Source organism: Brienomyrus brachyistius, chromosome 5 (assembly GCF_023856365.1).
Source record: "Brienomyrus brachyistius isolate T26 chromosome 5, BBRACH_0.4, whole genome shotgun sequence".
In the NCBI taxonomy this organism is placed as follows: domain Eukaryota; kingdom Metazoa; phylum Chordata; class Actinopteri; order Osteoglossiformes; family Mormyridae; genus Brienomyrus; species Brienomyrus brachyistius.
Window position 1 is genome coordinate 30,646,643 of NC_064537.1, and position 19,177 is coordinate 30,665,819.

A 19,177-nucleotide genomic window follows, 5' to 3' on the forward strand; every position below is an offset into this window, starting at 1 on the left:
TGGGGATGCCCAAGGTGGGGTGCCGGCCTATCACAAGGCTGGGGATGCACTGGGTGGGGTGCCGGCCTATCACAAGGCTTGGGATGCACTGGGTGGGGTGCCGGCCTATCACAAGGCTGGGGATGCTCAAGGTGGGGTGCCGGCCTATCACAAGGCTTGGGATGCACTGGGTGGGGTGCCGGCCTATCACAAGGCTGGGGATGCTCAAGGTGGGGTGCCGGCCTATCACAAGGCTTGGGATGCACTGGGTGGGGTGCCGGCCTATCACAAGGCTGGGGATGCACTGGGTGGGTACGGGCCTGTCACAAGGCTCAGGATGCACTGGGTGGGGTGCCGACCTATCACAAGGCTGGGGATGCCCAAGGTGGGGTGCCGGCCTATCACAAGGCTGGGGATGCACTGGGTGGGGTGCCGGCCTATCACAAGGCTTGGGATGCACTGGGTGGGGTGCCGGCCTATCACAAGGCTGGGGATGCACTGGGTGGGGTGCCGGCCTATCACAAGGCTCAGGGTGCCCTGGGTGGGGTGCTGGCCTATCACAAGGCTCGGGATGCACTGGGTGTGGTGCGGACCTATCACAAGGCTGGGGATGCAGTGGGTGGGGTGCCGGCCTATCACAAGGCCCACGCACTGTGAGCAGTTCATCTAGTTACATGCTTCTGGACTGTGAGTGGAAAACACAAGTGAAACACACGCAACCTCCAAACACACAGAAGCAGGGGTAGGATAGGACCCCTGGCACTGAGGCAACAGCAGGGCTCTTCAAATCTGTCCCTCAATTTCAAATCCAGGCCTTGTTTTTCAGTTCTCCCAGGTAAGTAGTTGAATTATTTCTGATTATGATTGGCCACAGAGGCTTCACACCTGGTTCACAGATAAAGGAAGCCTACAACCATAGTCCAGGCCTGCTTTAAATAGCCTTTCACTCAGTGGGTCTCTTCACCAAGCTGAAGTGTGATGGGTCAGAGGAATCTTGGTTCTTTGTGCACTGCTGTAATGATCCAATGCCTGTTTCCTCTTTATTTATTACGGCAGACATGGGGTCAGACTCATTCCTGTTGGGTAGTGTCTCTTCCTGTCCCACTCAAATATGTCTTAATATTTTGGTACAATAAAATTCTAAATTAAAGAAGATGATGGTGTTAGTTACATTTTATCTTGAAATCAAAAATAAATTAACCTATTGGTCAATTTTAAGTGGTTTCACCATTTCGGTTTGGTGGTCATTTCCATGCTGTTAAGCATATAATATGACAAAAGCTGAGAGTTTAAGCCATTGTAGTGAAGAATTGAGAGTGAGTTATCAAAAGGACAAATATTGAAAATCCATTTATCTGTGATTTTTAGACAAAAGAAAACAACACTTTTAGAGACATTTGACGGTGTATTAACCCACATTTGGGCACAGGAAAATGTACAATGTAGGAATGACTGGTATATTTATATGAGACTGATATATTGCAGGGCGATTGCTTATTTAGCCAGGAAATATCTATTTGCCAGTCTTACCATTGTTTTTATAACCGCTGTATTAAAAGAGGTGCGGCTCAGGTGTTTTTACTGTTGAAAGAAGCTAAAAATGCCGCAGTCCCCGATAAATATGCAGTACCGCAAACTGCCACTGGGTGGAACCTGACGAGTGCTCTTACGTCGCAATCTAAGGAAAAGGAAAGGGGTCGTTGGACGGTTTTGTAATCATCGACATACTTGTCATCTCATGATCATAATCTGTGTGATCCTTTCAGCATGATGACGGATAACCCCAGTGGTCTATCCGTGGGGTAAGATGTTTAACTTCACGCATAATTTTTGCAGCGGGCTATTTTACCGAGATCATAGCGATTAAACAGATGTTGCGTTGTTTATTTTTTGTTCTGTATACGAAATTTTGCAATCTGCTGTTTAGTAATCAGTGAGATGTTTAATCCTGTTTTCCTCTAACACGGGAGGGTTGCGTGATTGTGATTTTTGCGTGATATTTTTATGTAATATTGTTAAAAAGTTTTAGAGAAACTGAAAGTAAGGCAGGACATCCGCGTATTATAAATATTTGTTGGCAGAACAGACGGGGGAGTTTGAAAATAATTTAGAAAATAACTTTTAAAATCGGGAGAGGGAATTCAAAATCTCTATTTCCGTGCCAAGGCAAAACAAGCTTTACAACCTTTACTACCGCATATGTGCGTCAGGCTTTACTGCTTTATACTGCAGTGAATCCGCGACAGATTCGTCAATTTTCGACAGAGTCGATTTTCGGTAAAGTGGATGATTTGAAGTTCAGGGACGCTTCTTTTAGCATCGGGTTAAATGTCCAGAGATGGTGTCATGGCTCATTTGAGACCCCAATTATAGTACGATTAGTTGCGTATTCAATGCATTTATCCGAAACCGTTTTTAAACACTTTTATAAATTTTACTGAAGTAATACTTAAATACGGGTTAAATACTTAATTAAAACTTCGACCAGCATCCTGAACTAGCAGCCTTTTGGTCATAGATGGAACTGAAAGGTCATGCAAAGAAGGTATCCTTAGCTATGATCTCAAGCAACCAGTTGATTTTGTGACTGCAGAATGGACAGATCCTGATCTGGCTAGGCACTATATAAAAAGGACACAAATATGGGGGTGTCCTTTGGGCAGAAGCATAGTTTCCCAGAGGAGGAGACGATTGTCCCAGTGCTCGATAAGGCAAAGAGAGCATCTCGGAAGGATTACGGCAGCGTTGGAGGAGAGGACTCCTTGGACTGCCCCACTTGTCAGGGGACAGGACGCATCCCACGAGGTGATTCTTCTGGACTGGCCAGGTCCTCCCGCTGTATACATTTGTATGCATAAATAATCCACATGCCTTCTGTGGATGTCACGGTTCTGGCGGATCAGCCAAAGCACATTGTTTTACATCCCCTTGGGGTCTCCACAGGCCTGGAGAGAAAGCTGGTAGCAGTCATTCCATGCAGTGACCAGAGGCTGAAGCCACCACAGACGTAAGAGTACTCTGATAACAGCTCCCGCACATTTGCGCAGAGAGTAGCACGCAGGAGACATGCCCATTCAACAATACTCCTGCAGGCGGCCATTGCTATCATGTTACTTAATCAGTGTTTCTTTAGAACTTGAGTGTGTTTTTCAGTCAGTGGAAATCACTCACATGTTAAATTACCTTATTTTTAATCATTGCATCTACTTAAATCTCTACCTTGTGTTAATATTCAAAATTCACCAGGTTCCAACTTAAGTATTTATAGTGTATACAGGAAGTTGAATGTATGTTTGTTTTTTAATGACAGTGTTTCTTTAAAGACATGATCCATGCTTAATCCATGCCTTTTTAATTGTTGTTCTGTGGTCCATTTGCTTAGATCTTGCTAAGTGAAATTTCAATAGTAAATATATCGTATTCATTTTTATGAGCTAGATACATTGGAACTGTGGTGATTCCACAAAGTCAACCCAGAGAGGAGTTGGCTGGATCTCATTTTAAGTGCTGTCTGCAGTGTCTTTCACATTTTCGCTTGAGACTGTATAAGCAAATTTGTATATCTGATATATTTTAGTGTTAAAACAAGAGAGGCTACATACATTCTAAGAGGTGACTAACTGTGTCAATGTATTAAAAATAGTAGTTCTTGGTGATACATTTTGCCGCTGCTGTTTCTTAAAGGTGTCATTTGTTGTCTCCTCCCCAGGAAGCGCTATGTGTGCATATCTGTGCTGCTGTGCCTCATAGTATCTGTGTTAGTCCTCTTCTTCCTCTTCCCGCGGACTGTTTCACTTTCCCCTGTGGCCATCCAATCTGTCCTGGTGTACTTCTCTCCCGCCACGGTCAATATGACCGTCACAGTGAGTACACTTGGCACCGCTGTGCTGACTAAGCATTCACAGTCACTCGGTCACAGTCACTCGGTCACAGTCACTCAGTCTGGCATTTGCGATGTGTTGTGCATCAATTAGACCTGTGCATTTGCTTATTTCCAGAACATTATTAACATCAGCAATGAGAACTTTGTCAATGTGGAGGCCCGCAATCTGGACGTGCAGGTTTTGATCGTCGACACAATAGTCGGAAAATTGAAGATTAGAAATGTTACTACAGTGAAACCATGTTCAGTTAAGCCGGTGAGTCCCAGCCTTGTCTACATTTTGCTTTTAACAATCATAAAGTTATCAATAGAAGATTAAATGGTTAAATAAATCAAGTATATGAGGACCACAGTCAGAACCCATCAACTAAGAGGGGTGTACCGAACAAACCTGAGGTATTTTAACAGAAATAACGAATGAATGTGGCACAAGAGTACAGGACACTGTGGTGGAAAGCTGTAAAACCAGCTCTGTAATTCTCAAAGACAACATATAGTCCATGTTGACATCTGTATCTAGCCATGCTGACTGTTTCATTGTAATGTTCCTAGGAAAACCGGTTGATTGTTTTGAAGGCAGGGCGGCATGGTGGTGCAGTGGTTAGCACTGTTGCCTCACACCTCTGGGACCCGGGTTCGAGTCTCCGCCTGGGTCACATGTGTGCGGAGTTTGCATGTTCTCCTCATGTCGTCGTGGGGTTTCCTCCGGTTACCCCCCACGGTCCAAAAACATGCTGAGGCTAATTGGACTTGCTAAATTGCCCATAGGTGTGCATGTGTGAGTGACTGGTGTGTGAGTGTGCCCTGCGATGGGCTGGCCCCCCATCCTGGGTTGTTCCCTGCCTCGTGCCCATTGCTTCTGGGATAGGCTCCGGACCCCCCGCGACCCAGTAGGATAAGCGGTTTGGAAAATGGATGGATGGATGGATGTTTTGAAGGCTTGGAGGATTATCGTATCATTCAGTATTGGCAAGACACAAACTGTTAATGAAAATGAAAATTTGAATCTAACAAATCCTTCTTTTTATGAGGTAAATCTGGCTAAATCTTATTACGTTGCAGGAGAGCAAAAGATGTAAAGTAATAAAAAAGAAAACAGTAACTGAACACTTTGATACTGAAACACCCAAAACGGATATCAATTTTTTTTATTTTTAACAGATGTTTTCTAGATATACGATATATGCATTTCTGTGTGCATTTCAGTTGCAAATTATTGAATGGTCCTTTAACTAATCATGTTCTAAAAATGTCCATTTTCAGTTTGAGTATGACATCCTTGTCTCAATTGATGACCCTGGACTGAAGTAAGTTAAATTTATTTCTGTTATTACTGATATTACTGCTAAAAACCTTAATGACTGTGGTATTATTGTGAACTTGAAATCAGTAACATGGCTTAGTAAAAAATCTACAAAATCACAGTTTTACTCATGGGCTGTTTTTTCATGTCATGCAGTGAATATTGCAAAAGAACATCCATCCGAATCCACACCTTGTTTTTGCATCTGCAGTGAGTATCGCGCTTCCTTGCTCTCAGGCCATTTCTGGTCTGTTCTTGCACCCCCTGCTGCTGTTGTACCTTTGTATGGTTCATGTAGGTCATCGATTCGCTTGAGGAACATCACTCACTGTCCTGCTGTGTTTCACTTAGACAGGTTCTGCTTCTGTGTTGTGGTGGTGGGATTAAAAATAAAGGCAGTTTCTGCATCGCCAGTTTCATAAATCAAACCTGGAAACCACTTTGGAGGTGGGGGGTGGGGGTACTGCTGCAGAGGAAACCCAGAATGGAATGGTGGTGCATGACGAGGGGCACATTCATGCACTTCGCATGCTTTAAAGGGAGTTTACTTCACTGTGTGTTTTCACATTGTGGGAGGAAAAAGATGAACTTGGGGAAAAAGCCACTTAAAAATGTGAGTTTTAGTAGCGCCGTTACTGTGGGATACAATACAGTCTCCATCCATCCATCCATCCATCCATCCATCCATCCATCCATCCATCTTCTGTACCCGCTTGTCCTATTCAGGATCATGGGGGGTCCAGAGCCTATCCCTGGAGGCTACGGGTACAAGGCAGGGAACAATCTTAGATCGGGCACCAACCCATCGAGGGACACACTCACACACCATTCGCTCGCACATGCCCATAATGGAAACTGTATCCACTGTATCCCAGTGGACCGCACTGTGTCACCTCCTACTGTGCCGCCGTAGATACATGTTCCATTAAGGTTAAATATTACTGATCTGTGTAAAAGGAGTTTAGTCGGTTATGGTTGCATGTTAATGTTTGTCAGTGGGCAGAGTTTCTTTGTTGTGTGACCCAGTGGCCTTAAGCAAACACTTGTAAAAGAGCAAATGAGTGGATCTTTACTCTCTCTGTTATTGTAATGTGATGTTCCTGTAGTACTTTCACTTTTTACAAAAATGTCAACAAAAATGGTAGGATAACTGAGTGTATTTTTCATTTTTAAAGTATTTTAAAGTATTATCTGAATGCTGTAACCGCCTGTTTTGGTTAATTGTTAATTATTTCTGTCTCCCACAGAATCAAAATGACTGTGTACTATCTCGCTCATTCTGAGGAGCTGTCATTGGACACCTATGAATATGTTGACTGTGGAACAAACACAACTGTTCCCCATATTATTCAGGCCTTGTGACCTTGAGGTTGGGAAAACGGCGGCTGTGGGGGAAGGTAGTGACATTCCCTGTTTCAGGCAGTAACACCAAACTGTACTCCGGACTCAAAGCGCAAAAGAATTTTTGCCTTGTAAGGGAATTTTAAAAGCGAAGATTCTGTTTTTAAACCAGGGCAGGAAACATCTGACTTTTCAGGTCAAGATGGCATGTTGCTTTTGCTTAGGGGCGAAATTGCTCTGAAGTAACTGATATATACCTGGCAGTGCCTCCATTGCAGTTATATGTATGTCCAGTGTATCAGCAAGTTGTATCCATAATATGCTGGTAGCCTTTCCAAGCCATTAATGTAAACATGAATTGATATATTAGCACTAGTGTGTTATTGGACCGGCAAGTTCATCTGGGTGTGGCTAATCGTCCTTCGATCTGCTTTAAGTTCTGCTGTCCTTTGTTATATCTGCTAATATTCTCATTCACGGAGCGTAAACCGAAGTGAAAAATTTTGTTTGAAAAGTTTGATTTCCTGTTTTTTCATATAGGGAAGTGAAAATGATGACGCTCAGTGTGTGGTGCTGATTACTGCTACTTAAATGTGTTTAGAAGAGACTAAAAGAACCAAGTATACAGTGTTGTAAAAGTGTGTTTATCAGGAACTAATAGAATTAAGCGCAATGTTGTTTTATTTTTGTGCTGAAATTTGCAGTTTGTTATGCTCGCCACAAGGTGGAGCCATCTCCCTTTTTTTCCTCTGTCACTGTTTACCATTTTGAATGATTTTAAATATATTGTGATTGGAGGTGTTTAAGTTTTCTGATTTTCCATGTATCATCATCATAACCAACCACCTTTATATCTTTCAAATATGGAAGTTGCTGAAATTATTTTTTCCGTCAGTTATTTTCTTTGTTTCTTATGTTTCTACATCAGTAATGATCCAGATGATGCTATGAGGGAAATGTTATTTTACTTCCTGGCTAAAAGACTAACTTCCTCTGTCACCTGTCAATAAACTGAATGTTTTCGAATCACTGTCTAGCTTTCTGCCCCTAGGCTGCTGTTTCTGCCTCTTACAAATTCCCCTGCCTTTATAGCTCAAAGTCCAAACAAATATCTCCCTCACTGGACAGGTCTCTGCTGTAAAGGGGCACCAAACGACATTGCGTTCTATGTCTGGCCTGACTGAACCACCCTGAAGCTTGACTGCTCCAACCAAAGCCTGGGGCATCTCCAGGGCTGCCTGCAGGGAGACAGGGGCAGAGGTATAGGCAGTGCAGATTAAGCTGGAATGTGGCTGCATCGTGTTGGGGGGGGGGGGCATTTTGAATCCTGAGGGGTGCTTCTTAATTCAGAGGAAATGCTGCTCAGATAGAATACCGCTTCAGATAAATGAATAGATTTCCTTGCGCTAAACCAGGGATTATCAGTTAGATGGAAATCTGCAAACGGGGTGTAAAGGAGATGAACGGAAATTGAGGAGTGCCTCTCCAAAAGGATAAACCGTTTCCAAAATTGCACAGTAATTCTTTCCTTGCCACCTCTTATTGGTTTGCCTGATGATCCTCAGGTGACCTTAAGACAGCAGGCCACAGTACCTCCACTTCTCTGAAAATATGTGTCTCCTAAGGACCTTGGTTTTCTGCTCCGTTATAAACAAAAGGCGCAGGGGGATCAGCTGTTCCGATTTATTTCATTTACATCCGCTACAGTGGCATTGTTGATGCTATGCAGAGGTGGTTTATAGGGTACCGCTTGCTCTCCTCTTCCTGGTTCCACTCCTGGCTTTTCACCACTGCTGGGAGTATTCTATGGACTGAAAAGGGTTATATTTCTCATCAATAATTAGATTTGTTTAAATTGCTGATATTTTATTATAACATTTTGTTATCTCGCGCTGAAGTCTCCGAAATGCACTGTGAAGTTATGTACCAAACGTGTTTACTCTTTGGATTATGTTAAGGGTCTTAATCATATTCTGTTTATATATCAATGCAGCAGATTCTGTGTTTTGTAGTGCAGTGTTTCCTAACCCTCAGGGCCCCCCAGACAGTCTACATTTTTGCTCCCTCACACAGATCATTTTTAGTGTCAGCAGTTATGGGAGCACACATTATGGAAAATGCGGAACTTCACACTCACGGTGTATCTTCTCCCAAGCTTGGCGCCTCTGTCGTTGCTGCTTCTGATGTTTTTGCAGTGAACGCACTCGGTCACTGCCAGACAAAAAGGAAGACGGATCAGTCACAAAGAGAGGAGGGAAGGTTTCAGAGGAAGGCCAAGGAGCAGGATGTGGCTCAGAGCCAGGATAGAAGCTAGAAGGTGGGTTTAGAGCCTTTCGCTGAAATGTGGACACTAACGTCAGTTGTATAATCCATGCAGTGAAGCGCACATAAGCTGTTGACACAGTTGACATAGTTCTTGCGGCCCTGGTTTGGCCTGGAAAAAGTGTGGCAGTATGTTCTAGGAAAGCAAGTAATCCAGCTGCCTAAGTAACAATTTCATGTCATTCATGATGTGCCTGCTGTTTCCATCCTGAGGATTCTGATCCCAGTGTCCATCTGTCACGAAAGCTGAATCACTGCTAATTAAAGCCGAGTTGCAGCCATTAATATTTAATCCACTTCCCCCCTACTGGTGGCCAATGGACTGTGATGGATTTCATCTACAACATAGTTAAGTTCTGCCTGACTGCAGCATGGCAGGTTTAACTAAGAGATTTAGGTCCTGCCTTCAGACGAGAAGCAGTGTTGTTTCTGTTAATGAGAAAATCGCTCAAGTGATTATAAACCAGTAGCTATTGACTCTTGGTAGATTGCTGTCCCAGCAAATAGACCATAGCAGCATTTTAAACACACACACACTATTGTTCCTAAAGTGCTGGAATATTTTATTGTATTAATGACTTTAGTTTTAGACACTTGCTAACAGGAGATCTTTATTTATTTCCCATTATTACCCAAAACTCTTTCACAATATCAAAGAAGACGGAGGCATGTTTGACGTTATGGTTCAATGGGCATCACTGCCTCACACCGCCGGGGTTGAGGGGGTTTGAATCCCACTTCCAGTTTAATCCCACAGTTAAACTGAATGTCCCAAAGACATTCAGTTGGGCAAACTGGTGTCTTGGTGCATAGTGTGCGTATGTGTGTGTCGTACAACAAATGGACTGGGAAGGTGCACAGCGGCCGTGTGCCCATTGCTGCCTGGGATAGGATCCAGGTCCCACCACATCCTAACCAGGATAAGGACTTAGAGCAGGGGTGTCGAACTGCAGTCCTGGGGGGCCGGAGCCTTGTGTAACTTCATTCTTTCCCTGTTCCACCACAAATGATTCAGCATCTGAGCTGTGTGGTAATTAGCACAAGTTGAATCAGGTGTGATAAATGAGGGGAAACCTAAAAATGTGCAGGACTCTGGCCCCCCAGGACTGGAGTTTGACACTCGTGACTTAGAAGAAGAAATACCTCAGATACTTGCTGCTCAACAGTGACCCCTAATGGATATTAAACGTACCTGGAGGTGCTTCAGGCATAATGAGTTGACTTGGTTCCTCTGTATGTGGTTTTGGTGGGTCTTTCTGCATCTGCACAAAACACAGTTATGAGAATATGCTTTAAAACTTTTAGAGCAGCAGCATCCATGCCCAAGCCAAGTGATGCTGGATCTTCAATGAAACGCATCATTGAATCTGTTGTATCAGAAGCCAACTCATTTTTGTACATATCACCTCCAGCCAAATTCCATAAAATCCCTATAATGTGTTGAATGCAGAGAAAGTCTTGGTTTTCAGGATTAACAAGCAACTCAGTGTTTGATATCCCAAAGCCTGTTTGGGTAAAGAGTTGCATTAGTCACTGAGCTAAAACCTGTTTAGACAATGTTCACATAGACTATTTTTTGTTTCAAATAAAGTCATTATGATTAACATCAATAAATATCTGTATTCTTAAGACTCCACCAATCTCCAGTTGCCAGTGGTTGTAGCTGTCGTGCACAAAGGCGCCCAGAGCGCAGACAGACGTCGGGAGTCGGGGAAACCAGGGGGTTTAATTGAAGACAAGGCAGGCAGCCGCAGACTGACAATACAACGTTAACAACCGGACGGGGGAGACAAACTGAAACGCGGACTAAATACAGAGGACTAATGACAACAACCAGAAACAAGGGGGACATGGCACACGGAAGGAGTGGATGATCGGAGCAGGAAAGTAGCCAACTGAAAAGATGTAGGTGCACTAAAATGCTACAGGCTTTGCTATTTCTTACAAGACAAAACGTGACACACCAGCACTGGACAGTAATGCCTGCCACGAGACCGGATTTACAGCTCAGTATGTAAATATCTCTTGACCAGTGACATTTTAAATAAGTACTGGATCTGGTCAATAAGTCACTGAATCTGGTCAATACTCTTTCAAAAACCAAACACTGAACACGTTTTACTTCGGTAATTGTACCCTATGTATGAATAAATATTATATAAACATTTTGAATCATATAAAACAGCAAAATGACTGATCATACTTGGCACAAATAACTTTATATTCCAACATTACCAAAAGATTTCCTCTATTTTGTACTGAAATATTAAATGTAAAGAATAAACATGAAATAATAAAATACTCCAATAATCTAGTCAATATTAATAGTCCATTATCCTCTTTCCCAATTCATATTGCATGAAGAAAAAAACTGCTTTATCCAGCATATTTTGCATCTCATCTTCCACATATATTTCCTGCACATGGCAGCATTGCTTAGGTGAGAAATGGCTCATTCTGGATGCCGCTGAGGTTGTGTTTGACATTAAGTAGATGGGCACACTCATTATCACACAACACATAATTATTAGTGATATATTTATTTTACAGTTCTGAGAACCAGCTCTGTCCAAGGTGCACGCTTGGTCAAAGATACAACATAAATTTTGGTGGACCGAGACTATCCATCCATCCATTCATTTTCTGTAACCGCTGGTCCTATTCAGGGTTGCCGGGGGTCCAAAGCCTACAGGCATAAGGCAGAGAACAACTCAGGATGGGGCACACACTCACACACCATCCACACACACACATGCACTCCTATGGGCAATTTGGCATTTCCAATTAGCCTCAGCATGTTTTTGGGCTGTGGGGGGAAACCGCAGTACCCGGAGGAAACCCCACGACAACACGTGGAGAACATGCAAACTCCACACACATGGAGACATGGTGGAGACTCGAACCCGGGTCCCAGAAGTGTGAGGCAACAGTGCTAATCACATACATACATACATACATACACACACAGGCCTCATCCATCCATCCATCCATCCATCTATCTATCTATCTATCTATCTATCTATCTATCTATCTATCTATCTATCTATCTATCTATCTATCTATCTAATCTCATTTATGGTTGTGAAATTGTTTTGGTGGATTCAGTCATATTCCTCCTGGTGAACTTGCTTAGCAATAAATTGATACCCAATGACCACGGACAGCTGGACCATCAGGTCTTGTCTCCCAGATCAACATGCCCCGGGGTCCCCGGGAGGCTCCGTTTCTGTAGAATTGTTTCATATCCAAAAACAACAGCTCTGCACGATGAGTCATCTCCATCTGACATGCTGCACATTTGCATGGCTAGAGGCCTCTTCTCATATTTTTTTCTATATTTCTGTTCCAAGTAGGAAATTGCTGGATGTGACTGAACGCTCAATACCTTATCACAACACCCCCAGCTGGAAAAAGACTCTGCTGGAATTCCACGTGTGTAGAAGTCCACCAATATGCACAGGCTAGCTTCTTCATGATGAATATTCAGCTCTAAAAAGTACATCTGTGATCACTGGATGTTCCATGTGAAAGTAAAAGATTTCTACCAGGATTTTCGTCTATTGGTTGCCATGTGTCAAAAGGCACTGTGATATAAAACGGTAGGCAACAGGCGTGTTGACGGGAGACACATGGAATGGACATATCAAAATCTTTAAGCCCCGCCTTTAAGCCAACAAGTTCAACAACTCACAGTCTAAAACGAAATCCAAAATATAAGAAGTACTTGCTCCAATCACAATAGGTAATGGGTTCGCAATGGTGACAATCCTGTTTTGATAGACCAGTTTGCCTACGACATTTACAGTGGTGACATATGAGGAACTGTTATGCTAATGTGTTAAAATACATATTTTCTCCAATGTGCATCATTGTCTATGAGCCCAATGGAAAGAATCTTTGACAGGTCATGCTAAATCCACTCGACTGAAAAAGCAGCACATCTAGCCAGCTGCACCAGTCATCTCCTGTCACCTCACTATAAAAAAGGAAGGAGAAGACTTTTACCTATCAGGAATTTGGCCTGAACAGGACTGAAGGGAGCAGGACAGGATGTAGTGTTACCTTTCTTATTTATGTTGCATGTCATGCTCGTGTTTCACCGGGAAGATGAATAATGTAAGAGGCCTTACCTGTTTAGCTATGGATAGCCGGCGATCCACCACAGCCTGCCGCCGTCGAGCCTCCCAGTGCATTGCTGACATCTCAAACCACCATCTGTGCAGTGCAGGATTTATCATTAAACCAGAGTCACTCAGGAAGCAGTGTAACCTGAGAGATCCCAGTGAAATGTTTTACCTGTCTCATAACTATGAGGAACAGTGAGACCTTGACTGTGGTTAAGACGCTACATAAAAGCACTAATTTTGTCTAAGGCAAGTTAAATGCAAATCTTTCAAAATCACATTTAAACATAAGGCAAGATAACTATAACTGATTTATAGATATCTGAATTATCGAATTAATTAAATAGTTTATAGATATCTCTCAATGTTGTTGAAATGTCTGTATAGTTCATTTCAATATATCAAAAAAGTAAATGTACTGCAATCAGATTGTATTAAGACACCAACAAATTTCTTGTCTGTTTCCAAATGTAAAGGAAACACTTTACAAATATCTGACATCCAATATGACAGTCAATTAGTATAGTAGAGCTATGGTTATACAGTTGTCTCAAAGACCAATGCAAATAAAATTGCTAAAAATAAAAGGTTGGATGGATGGGTAGATAGATGGATTGGTTGAGAAGTATCATAATAAAAACTGGTTTGCAATGCAAATCCAGTGGACAAGTCTGCTGCATCATTTTGCATATCTTAACATTTCCAGCTTTTTTTGAGAAATTTCTTGGTGTTTTTGCATCTTAAGAAAGCAAAAAGAAAAATAGTACAATAATATATTATTATCAACATTAAAAATGCATGTTCTCTCACAATTCTTTGCTTTATTTAATTGAATACTAATTAATTTATTCTAATAATAAATAATACGTAGCTGTACTATTGTGAGAAATTTAGAAAAAAAACTATAAAGTTTACGGTAATACATTTCAAATACAGTTTACATATATATCGACCTAAAAGTATATCTAGCTCATAACTTACTTGCATGTACTTGTATCTAGTTTATAACTTCTTAACAATCTTAATCAGACTTCATTAATTAAGAGAGAGCTTAACACTTTAATATTTTACGAAAACAAATCCCAATACATGGAGCGGTAAATCAAAATCGATTATAGAACCTCTATAAAATTATTTGCACACTCTAAATATGTTATTTGAAAAAAAACCGCAGCACAATGAGCAAGCTTACAACATGTAACCTTTACCGCCAGCTAGATAATTTTAATATGTGCATCAGCTCAAAAGTAACCGCCAAACACTCAGCACTGATCTGCAGTCACTTTGATAATTCAGCTGTGATTATGATAAATTTAGAGAGAACAAACAACATCGTATACCAACGCATTACTAATAACTGGTATTACGAATAACTCACTGCAGAGCCAGCAAAGTGCCTGGCGATCTTCTCCTTGCCGAAGGCAACACGAGAGACACGCTGGCTCGTGCGGCTGCAGCTTCGCGTGTTGCTAGGTAACCAGGCGTGCAGTTGACCGGTCGGGTAGAACTGGCCCTGCCACCTAGTTATTTAAAAGATATGACTTTTAAACTAATATCTTTCGGTGTGTGAGCGTGTGTGTGTATGTGTGTGTGTATATATATATATACACACCAAACATACCCGACTGCTAATTAGATCTTTTACATCAGTTACATATCTCAGTGAAAATTAAGCTGGTTTTCTAAGCAACATTGATTAACACCGGTCCACTAATAAGCGTTCTCATTTGGTTCTCACTGTGTGAAGAAACATAACGTGGGGGTGGCACTTTATCCTGAAACACTGTCAGATTTTCTATGCTACGCCCGGAGGTATATTGACGGCGTTATGTCTTTAAACCGATGAATATGCATGAGGCATATATTCAATTCGTTTCTCTGCAGAAGTTAACGATCCCACCCCCCATTGTCAACAAGGTTGTTGTGGTATCTAGAGAATTTGAAGAATGTCAGAGGCCCGATAATACAAGAATTGGTTGCTTCTGCAAGTATGCACTATAATTTTTATTATGAACCAAAAAAAATAAATAAAAAATTGACTAATACACATGCAGGGTAGAATATTGTCCACGTGACCTGTCATTTAGAATATCCTTTTAATTTAAGACTAATCGACTTGCCAAGTAGCAGATCTAAGAAAGTACCTTCTTGAAATAACAATATATTAATACGATTTTGAGTTTTTCTCTCTGTAACGTGTGTAGAATGACACCAAAGATTATTTGTAATGTAAAACTGCTTTTATTTTTGCAGTATTTTTTATAAATCGTGAGACCTGTCTTCTGGACGTAAAACGCAAGATGGCGCGCCAATACTGCATACACATAATAACATGTACTGTGTCTGATAAGTAATTATCCGAACTGCGGCGTTAAATAAAATGCATTAGTAATGAAATAATTTTAAGTTTAAAAATCTATTATGTGTTTTATGTAATAAACGCAATATGACCTTGAAAGATAGATGAGAAGGTGGACTGGGAATGCGCCTGAATTAAAATCAACATTTCATCCAACTTGTGCTTAAGTGCAAAATGTAATATTAATATATAAAATGTAGAGTTCCTAAATATGTTTATTATTACATTTGGGTATATACACTATTCAAACGAGTACCAGCAAAATATAGCAACTGATAAATGCGATGACACTATCAGGATCCATGCTGTACACCTTTTACTGACGATGGTTTCTGATTAATGACGCTCCACTTTTTCCTGGCGGATGTTTTATTGCATTTCAGAATCACGAAAAATATTTCTAGATAAGTTCCACAAACGAGATTATTATTTCAGTGTCCCTTTTTGGTCGGCGATGACGTTGAGTGAAACGGACAGTTAAATCACCGTTTTTCGTAATAGCGCTGTGAAAATCTGGAATGGCAAGTATAGCTCATATTTTATAGTTCATAGCTTTAACAAAACAGTAAACAGTCAAGACTGTCGGTTGTCACGCATGCATTTGATGTAAATTCTCTTTACTGGATAGATATTTCTGCGTCATGCATGAAGTATAAAATCTCTGTTTTAGATTAGATTGGTCGGCCGGCGTAAACAGTGCGCGGCCCCTTTAAGATCCTCCAGTGGGGCCGAGGATCCTTTTTGTGTTTGGGTTGCGTCACAGGAGGGCTGCGCCCTAAACGCGGCGCCCGGTCCTCTGCGCTGCACACGCGAAGCGGGCAGTGAGGAGGAAAGACTCGTTTATCAGAGCCACCAGGCAGCGAGTGCACCTGGGATTACCGGTGTCACGTAGATTTGTGTGGATCGTTCACCAAGCCGCACTGCAACTTCTGTGTGCTTTTGGTCAACATAAAGGAAACTAAGCAGGTGCGTTACTTACAGACTGCTTCGTGAAAACGCTGCGGATGCTGATAATACGTATATATTTTTTAAGTATTTATTATTTTATTTTAAATATGCCTTTTTTCCGGAAAACGTTGTGGTGTCTGGTACCGAGGGTTTCTGGTCAGGGGTTTGATAATTATGAGATTGTTTTTATACCGGTTTTAAAATTCTGCTAATTTTGTGCTGCGTTGGAAAGCGAACGCTTGTTGCTCTAAACGATAATACTCCAGACTGGGATGAAATCATTTGATTTTAGGATTTTCTCCGACACTTACATGGATATGTTGAACTGATCCGCTCCTCATCAGAAGATCATAGTAATTGAAGTACTGCTGTTGCCTAATTTATTGAGGAATGGATACGTTATATTTGTGTAGATGTATTTAAATATGCGAATTAGACGGTTTTTTCCGATTTGCAAAATTCATTTAATGGAGTGAGAAGTCTAGCCCTGAAAAAGAACCAACCCTTAGAAAAATACGTATATATAAAATACGATGGATACGGTATTTTTTTAACAGTCATTCTGTTTTAGAATTTAAGACATGTATGTATTCCGCTTTCCAATACTGGATATTTATCTGAATATCAAAAAGAGTCGGAGAAATCCGTATCTGTTTAGGATTAGAAAGGGATTATCCACTGCGTTCAGACTGGAACAACAGCCAGTAGCCTTTACTGTTAAAATCGGATGGTTTTAAGTGTAGATGATACGAAATGGAGGTCCGTACACGAGCAGTGATGCGAAATATTTTATAATAAACGAATACTGTGTTCGTAATGGTGCAATGCTGTGCATCAGGCGATGAACTTTCGAACAGCCGATACTGGGCGTGGGGGCGGAGGTTACACTGTCGCAGTGATTTACAATTCAGGCAGTTTATGCTTATTTTATTGCTGAAGTACTGGAGGCTGGCTGTCGCATCAGAACTGAGATTTGGGAAGGGTACATAAAGGAAAGACAATGCAGATGGCCGTGTAGAAGTCCTTTGACATGATGCTGAAAATGTAGCAATCTGTAAATTTGGGTATTTTTTACACAAAAACGATTTTTTGTGGTAATATTGCCTAATGTGCCCATGCCTAAAATCTCTCCCTGACACTTATTTATCATGTGTATTTTCCCCTGTTTGGCTCATTTGAGTGTCTGATTGATTTAGGACAGACGTTTGAAGGTGTTTTTTTTATTATTTTGAGCAGTTTGCCACTAATGATTTTTAACCAGAGTTTGTTTATCTTTTGAATAGGTTGTCTTCGACTGTCTTCCTCCAGTCTGCCGCTGTTATCTTTGAAGTAGGTGTGAACGCCATGCACCTATAAAGACAAGCATCTGAAGAATTCACCACCTTGTCACTAACAAGGAGAGAAGATTCTGTTGCCATGGGGAACCAGTTGACAGAGATTGCCCCCAATACACCTTTTTTGCCAAACTTCCAGTCTCTCCACGTGGTCGTCATTGGCCTTGACTCTGCTGGAAAGACCTCTCTGTTGTACCGACTAAAGCTGCGCGAGTTTGTCAAAACCATCCCCACCAAGGGCTTCAATACGGAGAAGATCAAAGTGGCGGTGGGAGGCTCCCGCGCCATCACATTCCAGGTGTGGGATGTCGGTGGCCAGGAGAAGCTCCGACCCCTGTGGAAGTCATACACCCGGCGCACCGATGGCATCGTCTACGTAGTGGACTCCACCGAATCGGAGCGCATGGAGGAGGCTAAGGTGGAGCTGCACAAGATCTCCCGTACGTCTGAGAACCAGGGCGTGCCTGTGCTCGTACTGGCCAACAAACAGGACTTGTCCTCTGCCATGTCCGTGACAGAGGTAGAGAAGGTGCTGGCTCTCCATGAGCTGAGTGCCTCCACTTTGCACCACGCGCAAGGCTGTAGTGCCGTCGATGGCCAGGGCCTCCAATCTGGTCTGGAAAAACTGTATGAGATGATCCTGAAGCGAAAGAAGATGGTCCGGCACAGCCGAAAAAAGAGATGAGCCTCTTCCCGCCAAGCAGTGTATGGACGTCTTTGGGCCCACGCCTGGGTTCAGGGAGTGAATTTGTGACTGCTCTCTCAACGAAGGAACACTTTCTGAGAGGACCATAAGAGATGGATCTGTCATTTACATGACATACAGTATTAAACTGCTTTCTTCCATAGCTCTTGTTTGCTCTGCAGCTGCTATATCCAAGGAATATGTGACTTCTGTCATAAGCTGTAGCATCAAAAGATTTTAGTCCGGGCCTCTGTGAACACTGGTATACCTTTTCTTATTTTTCTTAGGACCAAACAGCTGCATCGAGGCTCATAGCTTGGCAAGGTGATGATTTTACAGAATCACAATTAACAGAAGCTCAAATTGAGACTCTTTGCAAAGAAGACGCTGCTCAATAGCTGTGGGACGTTTGCCAGTGTAAAAGGGGCCCTCTTTATGTTGTGTCAGCCACCATAGAAAGTGCTTTTGGTCGTTGAGGTGTGGGTTGCAGATGGTGGTCAATGGGACTCTTATCTGTAGTTGTGAAAGCAGACCGTTTTTACAATATGTATATTTTTTTTTGTAATGCATATGAATTAATAAATTATTGAAGACTTTGACATGATCACTGTTGTAGAATCACTTTTAAATCTCATTTGCAGTGATACGAGAGCGCTTGCGAAAACAGGATTACTGTTGTAGCTGACGTCTCCTCTGGAGATGTACTACAACATAACACAAGTACAAAATTGAAAAGGGGTTGAACGGAAGTGAAAAACGGGAGACTGAGGCTCCCTGGGTTTCCCCCCGGGAATATTTCACCCCTTAAATGAATCACACAGAAAATCAAGACCTTCCCAGCCACAACATTGATTTTGCATAATGAACATGTTGTCATTATTGAAATGCCCTACTCCAGC

General features: G+C 42.0%; 2 protein-coding genes across 3 annotated transcripts; both read left to right on the forward strand.

The window, feature by feature from the left end:
• Window positions 1-1,621: 1,621 nt before the first annotated feature.
• tmem106a (transmembrane protein 106A) lies at window positions 1,622-7,532 on the forward strand. Of its 2 annotated transcripts, XM_049015246.1 has the most exons (8): window positions 1,622-1,781; window positions 2,573-2,784; window positions 2,923-2,986; window positions 3,689-3,842; window positions 3,978-4,118; window positions 5,126-5,169; window positions 5,322-5,375; window positions 6,413-7,532. In XM_049015246.1, the coding sequence occupies exons 2-8, from the start codon at window positions 2,622-2,624 to the stop codon at window positions 6,525-6,527; spliced, it is 735 nt and encodes a 244-aa protein (XP_048871203.1). In that variant the 5' UTR covers window positions 1,622-1,781; window positions 2,573-2,621; the 3' UTR covers window positions 6,528-7,532. The 2 variants fall into 2 exon arrangements, with proteins under 2 accessions (XP_048871203.1, XP_048871204.1); XM_049015247.1 differs by lacking the exon at window positions 1,622-1,781 and having other exon boundaries at window positions 1,792-2,784.
• Window positions 7,533-16,086: 8,554 nt separating this feature from the next.
• On the forward strand, window positions 16,087-18,882 carry arl4d (ADP-ribosylation factor-like 4D). The gene is made up of 2 exons (XM_049015250.1): window positions 16,087-16,277; window positions 17,543-18,882. The coding sequence occupies exon 2, from the start codon at window positions 17,676-17,678 to the stop codon at window positions 18,276-18,278; it is 603 nt and encodes a 200-aa protein (XP_048871207.1). The 5' UTR covers window positions 16,087-16,277; window positions 17,543-17,675; the 3' UTR covers window positions 18,279-18,882.
• Window positions 18,883-19,177: the final 295 nt, after the last annotated feature.